Genomic DNA, 10,983 nt, shown 5'->3' on the forward strand with positions numbered 1-10,983 from the left:
TGTGCAGTCTCATCTTGTTCCACTGGGCCCTTGATTTTCCTCCATTGCTTGATTTCACTCTGTTCCCTTCAGTCACAGGGCGTCTGCACAAACTTTTCTCTGCTGTCTGGACCACGCTTACCCCCACCCTCTCTCAAATTCTCCACCTCATGCTTCAAATATCAGACAAGCGTCACTTCCTCAGGTTCCTATTACACAAGCCCACAACTCTGTGCTTCTCTATTCAGAGCATCTACCTCTACTTGTAATTACATAATTATTAGTTGTTGTGGGTTTTTAAAAATCAGTGACCATCTTCATCTTCGTTCCCGATAGCACAGATCACGATTATCTCGTGCACTATCGAATCTCTAGGGTCAAGAACAATGCTTGGTACATGGCTGGCACTGAGTAAGTATTTGTTGAGTAAGTGAAAGAAGGCACCTTGCTAAGAACCAAAGAGCTAGAAGCCAGTATCAGAGACACATATTAAAAACTTGCCATAAATACTGAAGAAGAGTTGAGTAAAAGATACTAGTGGAAATCTACAATGTGATAAGCTGCCATTTAAACAGCAGGAACCAGGGGAAGCCTAGGGCAATGCGAACTCTGAAACAGCACCGCCTACAGACTAGAAAAGAATGGGACCAGGAGAGTCTGTTCCATTAAGGAACTAGTCAAGAACCAGTTCAAACAATTTGCTAAAACTGCATAGTTACGACTTAGGTAATGCTGGTAACTAGGTGAAAGGTTACATCTACATATCCTATAAAGGACTCCTTGACTCATCGGTCTCTCTGGAAATATTTGCCTCTGCAAAGAAGCTATTCAAACTTTCCTTCTTCTTGGCATTTTCTTCTATAAAAATTCTCCCCAAAAGTCCTTACTCCCCTGGAAAATGTTTTAAAGACATTTTACTGTGGTCGAGTAGGCATACAGTAATAGCTAAGTGAGGCAAGGGCCATGGAGGAAATGGCATATAATAGAAAGAACCCACTTTTGCTCCTGATTAAAGTCACTCATGTATGACTTCAGGAACTGTACACTAAAAATTTTTGAATACCACAGGAAACCCAGGGTTAAAGGACAAGGCTGAATTTGTAACCCTCAACTGTTGTTGTTTTAATCACCTAAAGCTAGAATCCATATAATTCTAAATTCTCTGAGGGAAAGGAAGAGCTTATTAGTTTATTTTTCATTATTTCAGCCTTCTTTCAAAATAAGATGTAACGCCGACGTGCATGAGAAGCAAGCTAGTATCATCTCCTTTCATTTGAACCCATCAGTGACTCATGCTATAAACAGCAAATCTCCTCCGTTTGTTTCTGAGTAGGGCACAGCAGTTCCAACTACATAGTTTTACTGGAGCTAGTTTTCCAAAGACGACGTACCACACCCTGCCTGAGAAAGGGCAGCATGAAACTGGTGAGAATTCCGATCTTCAGAAATACAACAGACAATGATTATTTCCAATTTCCTGCTCGATGAAGAGAACGGAGGCACAAGGAAATGCAAGCTTGAAGCGTGGGTAAGAAGTGTGGCAAACAAAACAGAAAGGGGAAAATGAAAGCATGCTAAAAAACTGACAGGAATAGATTCAGGTGGGGAGGGGCAGGGAGAATGCAGGGAGGGTAAGCAACCATTCCATCCTTACAGAATTAAGATTTCAAAATTCTCAATTAAAAAAAAAAAAAAGACATTTAGCAAAGTAACCCTGAAACACCAAACTGAGTAAAGTCTCACCACGTGGGAAATTTATGTAGGAAACTACATTGGTACAAACCCTAAGAGCAAATGACCCAGCTCTCCCAAAGTTCACTTTATAAAATTGGAAAACTCTCTGTGAAAATAAGGTTTGTCGATGTAACTAGTAGCATAAACAAGAGGTATATGTCTAGCGTACACAAATTTTCTTTAAACGGTACAGAAGACTTCCAGTTACACGCTAACAATCATCCAAGCATCAAGCTACTTCAGAATTAACATGTCTCTTTATAAAAAGTTTTCTTCAAAAGAGTTCTAATAGGGGTACCTGGGTGGCTCAGTCGTTAAGCATCTGCCTTCAGCTCAGGTCAGGATCCCAGGGTCCTGGGATGGAGCCCCGCATCGGGCTCCCTACTTGGCAGGAAGCCTGCTTCTCTCTCTCCTACTCCCCCTGCTTGTGTTCCTTCTCTCACTGTGTCTCTCTCTGTCAAATAAATAAATAAAAATCTTTAAAAAAAAAAAAAAAGGAGTTCTAATAGCACGTTCTGGGTTATGTATGTAAGCACTTGCAAATAATACATTCAATTCTTAAAACATTCTAAATTAATGGTTTTATAAAAATTTGAATTGGCCTCCGTGTAAGTACAATCATATTAAGAAATAGTTGATATTTTAAAGCACATTTCTTCTGGCATAGGTAGGTGAAATTCCTAGCATCGGAAATGTTTCATAGGGTATTTTGACCCAGGGACAAAGCAGGTGGTAATGCGGTTCTTTTAAGATTTCTACCACCAGGGGTACCTGAGTGGCTCAGTGGGTTAAGCCTCTGCCTTCCTTTGGCTCAGGTCATGATCTCAGGGTCCTGGGATAGCCCCACGTCAGGCTCTCTGCTCAGCAGGGAGTCTGCTTCCCCTTTTCTCTCTGCCTGCCTCTCTGCCTACTTGTGATCTCTGTCAAATAAATAAAAATAAAATCTTCCAAAAAAAAAAAAAAAAGATTTCTCTCCATCCTTTGTTTTGCTCACGTTGTCCCTCTGTGGCTAGCAGTCAACTGCATTCTTGGGCAGGTAAAAAGCACTGTTCTTTGGGGCTGCAGCTGCTGTTGGCTGGGCCCACAGAATGACAGAAAGAATGAGAGAAATAAGGCTGTGCTTTCACTTCCCAGTACTTGTGATCCATGACCTCCTCAAAAAGAACCTCCCCCATAGACAGAGAAGGGCATCTGCTGTTTTCATTGTTTTGTGGCTTTTTCCCCCAGCCCCCCCACCCCCCATCACCACTGTGTCATTTTAAAGTTGTACTTGCACTGTAAAGCACTACTTTTTTTTTTTTTTTCCTTTTGGAGTCTAGCTCCCTCTTTTCTCAAAGCTGTTCCTCTTAAATTCCCTGAACCGCTGAGAAATCTTGTTCCTGTCCTCCACCCTCTCTGTGAGCTCAGGCAGCGCAGCTGGGTTGCAGCAGGCGCTGTCTGGGTGCTGGGGGACTGGCTGTGCTCCAGAACCTCCCTGCAAATGAGCAGCTCTTGTCCTTCCCTATTAAACATGGCTAGAAGATGAAGCTGAAGACAGCGTTCTGAAGTTCAAGCTCCTTTGGGCACAGATCCTAATCTTCATGTGGTATTAAGACATGCCACATAAACGTAGAATTTCTATTGCCACATGGTCCTAGTCTGTCCAGTCTCCAAAGCGACACTGCGGATAACTTCCTTTAATTTTCCCAAGAAGCCTGAACTAAATACTTTATTGATAATCCAAACTGAAATGCTCCCTTTATGTAAAGGAACTCTTATGAACCTAACATAAATATAAAATATATTTTTATGCCGTCAAAATCAACAGCTTCTTGCCTCTACTCACCCAAGAACACACACAAAAAAAAATCTGAAGCAACGCCTGATAGAACTTTCTGCACCGATGGAAATGTTCTCTATCTGTTCTTTCCACAATGGTAGCCACTACCCACATATGGCTATTAAACACTTAAAATGTGGCTAGTGTGACTGAAGGAATTAACATTTTTTATTTTAATTCATCAAAATTAAAATGTAAACAATATGGGTAGTGGCGTTAAAGAACTGTAAAGGATCTCAGATTTTGCGCTGCTTGCGAGCTAACAAATAAGCATGCCACAGTTTCATGGATGCCTAGAGAAGACCTGAGATATTTAAGTCTGGGCAAGGGGCGACACTACTCACAGAACTAGCAGTAGTAGGAGTATCCGCTCTTGGAAGCCTAGCTCCCATAGTATGATGTAAACAGGTAAGTGATACCCATACGCTTAATGATTTGCATTACAGAAGGGGAGCGCTGAGTTCAGAATACCCAAATCTCTTACACTAGACAGTAAGTTTTCCTTTAAAAGCCAGGACATCTGGCAATACAGGACCTGCATCCCAACCTGACAACACTTGGCTCGAACTGAGTATCACTCAGTTCAGTATTAAAACAAAGCCTGGGGGGCACCTGGGGGGCTCAGTGGGTTAAAGCCTCTGCCTTTGGCTCAGGTCATGGTCTCTGGGTCCTAGGATTAAGCCCCTGTTGGGCTCTCTCTGCTCAGCAGGGAGCCTGCTCCCCGCCCCCAGACACCCCCCCCTACTGCTGCTCTGCCTACTTGTGATCTCTCCCTCTCTCTGTCAAATAAATAAGTAAAATCTTTAAAATAAAATAAAATAAAAAATAAAAATAAAATAAAACAAAGCCTGGATTCTCCATGTTCCACAACTCTCATTCCTGCTCTCATTTGTTAATTCTTTTACAATAACTACCGGACTCCCGCTCTACTACTCCCCTAGGTCTGGAACATTCCTCAATCCCCAACGTCTGCAATTGCTAACTATCACTCATTCTTCAGATCTTACCGTATTCATGAGAAGTTTTCTCTGACCACCACTGATCCTAGTTACAATGAGGGGATGCACTGTAGGATACCCACCAACCCAGGCTCCCCACCATCCCATCTTCTGTGGTTCTCTGCATTACCTCTATCATGGCATGAATGACATGAGATTATGATTTTCTGTTTAAAAGTCTGGATCCCTTCCCAGTTTTTTAAGGTCATAAGAGAGGGACTATGACTATTTTGTATGCCAGTGCCTAGGAAAAGGTCCAACACATAGAAGTTCAATAAACATTGTTGACTCAATAAATTAAATAAACATTAGCTGAGGAATAGCTAATTCAAAATATTGGGGAAGTGATGTATAGTTTTGTCTGTTTGTTTTTTTTATTTTTAAAAATTGGACCCTTGAAATGTCATCCCCTACCACCAAGAAACTAAAATAACTACTTGAGGGCACCTGGGTGGCTCAGTGGGTTAAGCCACTGCCTTTGGCTCAGGTCATGATCTCAGAGTCCTGGGATCGAGTCCAACATCGGGCTCTCTGCTCAGCAGGGAGCCTGCTTCCTCCTCTCTCTCTCTGCCTGCCTCTCTGCCTACTTGTGATCTCTCTCTGTCAAATAAATAAATAAAATCTTTAAAATAAAATAAAATAACTACTTGAGTAGCAGTGTAGTAGGTATATGCTAAATAGCAGGCAATGTGCTAAGCACTTCTCACTTTATAATGGTCTTCTGAGCTAGATAACTCCATCATTCCCATTTTGGAGATGAGGAAACTGAGGACTTGGGAAGTTAAGTAATGTACCCACTATTACATGACTACTAAACACTTGGGCCAGATTCAAATCTGGGCCTATCAGAACCCAAATCCAAAAGTTTTAACCATATACAATTTACAAATGTGAGACTTTTAATATGCCCTAGATGATAATAGACTACACAGGGTAAAGGGGGGGAAAAAAAAAAAACAGCCCACAAAACTAATTATTCAGGCCATCTGAATTATAGTTCTTCTCCTGCCACTAACTAGCTGTCCAACCCTGGGTAAATGAAAGTATTACTCTCTACAGGAGTGCAGTAAATTGAAGGAGATAAAGAGGACCAAAACTTCTCCCAGGAGACTTGGGAGCACATAACACCACCAAAAAACAACTTTATTCAGAGCCTTTTTTAAAAAGCTATTTGTATGTAGTTTTAACAATTCGCTTTTACTGGCTAAAGGAATTAAAAGGGTAAGGAAAGTTCTTACCTAAGAAGCTTTCTGGCTTGAGACTTGTGACTATTTACCAAACCACACAGTTTCCAGGGCTGTGACAGATCTTTAATCTCGGTTCACATATACAAAAACAAAGGTACTAAGCAAAAGGCCAAGCATAAAGTTAACTTCATTTCCCTCAGGATGCCCCTCAACCTGGCTTGCTTCACTAACTGAGCTCGCAGAGCCCAGGACAGTGTATGCAAAGCCTAAGAAATTCTGCACATATCCAGCAGATGGATGTATTCTTCCTAGGATCAAGAAAAGAGTCAGAGATGCCACTGATGTCCCACCAAATACATACAGCCTATCTCCTGAGTCGTTTCCAGATGGAATTCTGTCCATCCTTTGTGCCAAGCCAAAATTTTTTAAATGGTTAAAAAAAAACAACCTTCACTAAGAATCCTGTAACTGTTTTAGTCAAATTTCCAGAGTTAATCAGGGGCCTATCAGGCCTGAAGTGTTCAAGTTCCAACTTATTAAAAATATTACATTCGATCTCTGTACTTTTTTCTAGGTATTATAATATAACGTCCTTTCTCAAAGAGTTGAGGAAAAAAATGTATGTGGGCACCATAAACTGACTTCTTCACTGAAGAAAACTGAATTAGAATTGAAATTTCTATAGCTTTTAACATTTGATTACCAAATCATACAGGTATGGATATGCTCCTGAGTTTTCACATTCTAAAAACACATAATTTTATTACCAAGAATGGCTCCCAAATGATGAAGCAGCATTTGAAAGTTCATTTCAGAAAACACTTGCTTAGCTAAAAATTTTATTCCAGTAGGTAGATTGGCCAAATAATGATCTTAATGGGTCTTCAATAATGTATTCTTGACCTCATTCTACTTGCCATACATAGTCATGAGAATATATTTAATGTCCATATAAAAATATGAAATAAAAACATTATTCTCTCATTTGGATTGAAAGCCTCTTTAGGACAAGGAATATATTCTATATTTATCTTTGAAAGCTCATAGCACAATTAGGAACTCATGAAATGTCTATTAAGTCAGGAACCATTGCATACCAAGTCTAAAGCTGACTTTCTTAGGCCATTTACTTGCCTTCTTCATACTGTAATTAGAATGGTGCTAACAATCCTTCTTGTGCCTGCGATTTTAAACTGAAAATTTGCCAATGCTAGGGCACATATCGTTTGTCCCAGCTAAATGTCTGGACTGACTTACTAAAATAACGGTCTATTTCCTGAATTGTTAAAATTAGAAGCAAATTTAAATTTCAGTTAGGATTGGAAAAGAGATCATAAAGATTGGCAAACATCGGAAGCACACACAATTGTTATTTACCCAAAGAACGGGGCCATAACGATCTTTTACCATCTGAATTCCTATGACCACAGAAAAATGTAAGATCCATAGCTTGCTTGATACTCAGGGGTTCGATGGGGGAGACACGACTTCAACTCTGAATACTAATAACCAGATCCGGAAACACGAGCCTTCTATCCCAACAAAGCTACAACCCAAGTCACCTGAAGACATAAGAACCTCTCAGCCCGAAGGTCCTGACTCAGGGGACTAGAACACAGGACCTGCCATCGGGCAGCTTCCCGAGACGGGAGACGTGGCTCAAAGTCGAGAAACACCCCCTAAGTCATCCCAGCGAACCTCCACGACGACCCTCAGCAGTGGGCAGGGCGGACGCGCCTCTTGCAGACGCGAATACAGTGCCCAAAGGGTCGCGCGCGTCCCCAGGCCACACACAGAGCAAGATGACTGAAACCAGACTTCAATCCCGATTGAACTCCAAGCGGTGGATCTTCTCCATCCCGCCTCTGAGCTCACCCTTCGAGGGCGTATTACAGACACTCTCCGGCCGGCAAAAACGGCAGGAAGGAGAGCAGAGCCGGGCAAGCGTCCGAGAGAGGGGAAGGGATTTCCACCGCTTCCCGGCACTTCCCGGCGGATACTCGAGCACCCCAGGTCGCTCCCCAGCTCCAGCCCCGCTCCCAGCGCGGCGGCCCCAGCTTCCCCCACCCCCCACCCCCATTCACTAGTCCTCAGGGGCAAGCCGGGAACCCCAGGAGGCTTTCTCACCGGTTCCGAGAGTTCCCCAAGTTGGGGGCAGAAAAGAGCGAATGAGCCAAGGTGCCGACAGGGCGAGGGCGCAAGAAGTGCGGAGGTGAGAGAGGCAGGAGGGGCTGGGGGACCCCTCCCGGGGCGGCCGAGGCCGCGGTGGCGGCGGAGCGGGGTGGTCAGAGAGAGAGATCAGGGGAGGGCGAGGAAGGCTCGGTCCCGGCGACGCTCCCCGGCCGAGGTGCTGGGTTCCCCGGGACTCGCAGCCCGGGAGGAAATCAACAACCGCCTCGGGCGCCGGGAAGCGGAGGGAGCCGAGGGAGCAGGGTCCCCGCCCCGGCCCAGCATCTGCCCAACTTCCCGAGCCCCCGGGGCGCTCCCACCCCCAGCCTTGCCCTGTCCGCCCCGCCGCAGTGGCGGCGGCGGCGGCACCAACCTGCGCGGCCGCGGGCACAGTCCGGGACGGAAGCCGGAGCCTGCGGGCGGCGAAGCGGCGGGCGCGGCGGGCGGAGTTAGTTGAGAGGCTCCGGCTCCCTGGGCGGGGACAGGCTGAGCACGCGGCGGCCGCGGCGGGGGCTCCTTCCTCCAGGCGCGCGCGGGGCCCAGCCCGGTCCGCCGCTCGCCCTCTCCTCCCGGGCAGGGCTCGCAGTCAGTCCCTCCCCCGGGGCGGCTCCGCGGTTCCCGGCCGCCCCCGGGCCCGCCTGGCGCTCGCCGCCTGCGCTCCGCCCCTGCCCCCCTCGGGCGCGGGGGCCGCGGGGGTTGGGAACGAGGTCCCCGCGGAGTCTCCTCCTGGTCGCGCGCAGCTTCCCGGGGTTTCCCTGCGGGGATCGCTCGTCCTGGGTGTGTGGACCCACGTGCGGGCAGGAGGTGACCAAAAGCTGGAACTCGCTCAGGAGCCTGGGCAAGGGGGTGAAGGCTGGGCCTGAAAGTCTCCTTTTGCTCCGCCCGAGCCCCGTGTCCCTAAAAGCAGCCCTGCTAGGTGGCCACGCCGGCCGCCGGGAAACAGGCCGAGGAAAATGTCCGACTCTCCCTCCGCCCAGCGCGGGGCTGGGAAGACATTTCCCGGGGAGAACCAAGGACCCCACCCCACCCCCTGCTCCGGGCCGCGGTGGGGAACTCGCGCAAAGAGAGGGTACGGAGCTGGTAGACCGGCCACCGGGGTTGAACCTGTGGAGAAGGTGCAGTTTCTAACCACATACACACCCCAGCTCGGTCACTGCGTCCAGATTCCCTCGCTCAGGTCTTCGCAGTGCTTTGCTGTCCGCACCCCCGTCCTGAGGGGGACCCTTTCTCCTAGCCTAGCTTCTCACCTCTGTCTGCACATCCTCCACCGCGCCCAAAGCTTCTTAAGCCCGCAGCGCGCGCAGGGCGCACCCTCTGACTACTTCGCCCCTAAAATGTCTGAATGAAACTCAGGAGCCAATTCCTTCTATGCCTCACCCCAAAGCAGCAGAAAACGGAGTGCCGGGAATCTGGGAAGTTTCAGCTGGAAAGTCCTATACCCATGAGGTATAGATCCCATTGATCCCACACACAAACTGATACACCTTTACTTCGAGGGCAGTGTTTGCCACTGTCTGTACCCCGCTGTAGGTGACTTGGGTGTGTTCACCGCGTTTTTTCTCTCCCCAGCGCCGGCCACTTCTCTTCTCCTTAAATCCCACCCTCCTTTCCCCTAGCCTCACCCATCCCAGCTAACAGCATGCATCCCTAGCACAGGACTCTGGTTTCTTCAAAGAGCTGAACGTCTGGGGGTCTTCGGGCTGAGGGGTTAGGGAGCAGAAGAACAAGCTGGGAGAAGAAACAATGAAGAAGATGAAAAAGCAGCAGCCATTGTAGGAAAGCAAGCAAGGAAGGAAAGTGGAACCCGAGTGAATATGCTGGAGAAATGCTGTAATGAATGAGAGGCAAAGTCCTCCAAGCAGAGGAGAACTCCCAGACAGAAAAATCCCTTTCACCATTGGGAAACCACCAATGCTTGCAGTGGTAGATTGGAAAATTTGGACTCCTTCCCACCACAGTTCCCAGAGAGCAGTGAAGGGTCACCGATAAACTTCAGGACCTAGAGCATGCCTTCACCAGTCCCACTTAGCCTGACTTCCTGGGAAGGTTGATGACCCCAAGCTGTTGGCGGGTGATGAGAAATTCATCCTGGAAAGGGATGGTCGTTGAGGAGACGCAAGAAAGTACAGTGGGGTCAGTTTACAGCTGGCCTGGCAGTTCTTTGCTTTAGGCATCCTTTAACTCTCTTACCTCTCCTTCCTGGCCTGGGCTATTACCTAAAACAAGTTTGTACCTGGGACCCTTCCTTAAATTAAGAAGTTACTTTTGAAGAGAGAAGAAGGAAGTGGGGAGGGACAGCGGTCCTAAGATGGTGACGATTGTTATTTTTAAGTTCAAGTTGGTGTATTTTTATGTCAAGATGATTTTCCTGTTCAGTGAGTGGCCACATTTTTACCAGAAAATGTGGGAGAATGGCTGGGACAACGCTTTCAATATTACCAGAAGGCAGCGTTCTTTCAGACTCTCGAGGTCCTGGTGGGCACAGCCACGGATTCACCTTCACTGACATAGAACCAGTGTGCCTGAGGAAGCCACCACCAAGCCCAGAAGTCAGACATTACAGCCATAGGGCGTTCCAGTCTGTGTACGGTCCAGCCACCCAGACACACAGGCTTAGCATGTGATTATAGAGGGAAGCCAACCATTCACACTTAGTAGATGAAAAGACTACTTTCCTGACCTCAGGGCCCCACCTCACCTGAGGCTATCTCCAAACTCTAGAAGTGTCATTACAGAAGCAGTCCCTCATGCTCCAATTTTACCTCTGAAGAGAGGCTCCCTCAAATTTAACGATAAAATCTCCTTTCCTTCCCTTACTTCTTCCACCACACAAAAGCTCAGCCATTGAAAAGTTCAAGCAGCTAGAAGAGACCTGGCCCAATAAGAAGTTTCTCCTTGTCTGCTCATTAAAAGAAAAATCATCCGTGAAATGGAAACTTACTGAACTTAAATCCTTTCTGAAAATGTTAATCCCTCTACATGTATTAGTATTTTAATTTTAAATAAATGATACAATCTGGTGGGGATAAAGGGTCCAGTAAACGTGTCCACGTAACTGGAGGGTCCAGTTTTTTCCTGGGAAAGTTCTTATAGCTAA

The 10,983-nt window shown here is 46.6% G+C and overlaps 1 protein-coding gene across 1 annotated transcript; it reads right to left on the minus strand.

The window, feature by feature from the left end:
• Positions 1–484: 484 nt before the first annotated feature.
• LOC309861913 (uncharacterized protein) lies at positions 485–10,395 on the minus strand (the record flags this gene model as incomplete). The annotated part of the gene is made up of 3 exons (XM_082725208.1): positions 485–2,167; positions 8,260–9,010; positions 10,282–10,395. The coding sequence occupies 2 exons, from the start codon at positions 10,393–10,395 to the stop codon at positions 8,336–8,338; spliced, it is 789 nt and encodes a 262-aa protein (XP_082581334.1). The 3' UTR covers positions 485–2,167; positions 8,260–8,335.
• Between the last annotated feature and the right edge of the window lie 588 nt (positions 10,396–10,983).

Source organism: Mustela nivalis (genome assembly GCF_964662115.1).
Source record: "Mustela nivalis genome assembly, chromosome: 3".
NCBI lineage: Eukaryota > Metazoa > Chordata > Mammalia > Carnivora > Mustelidae > Mustela > Mustela nivalis.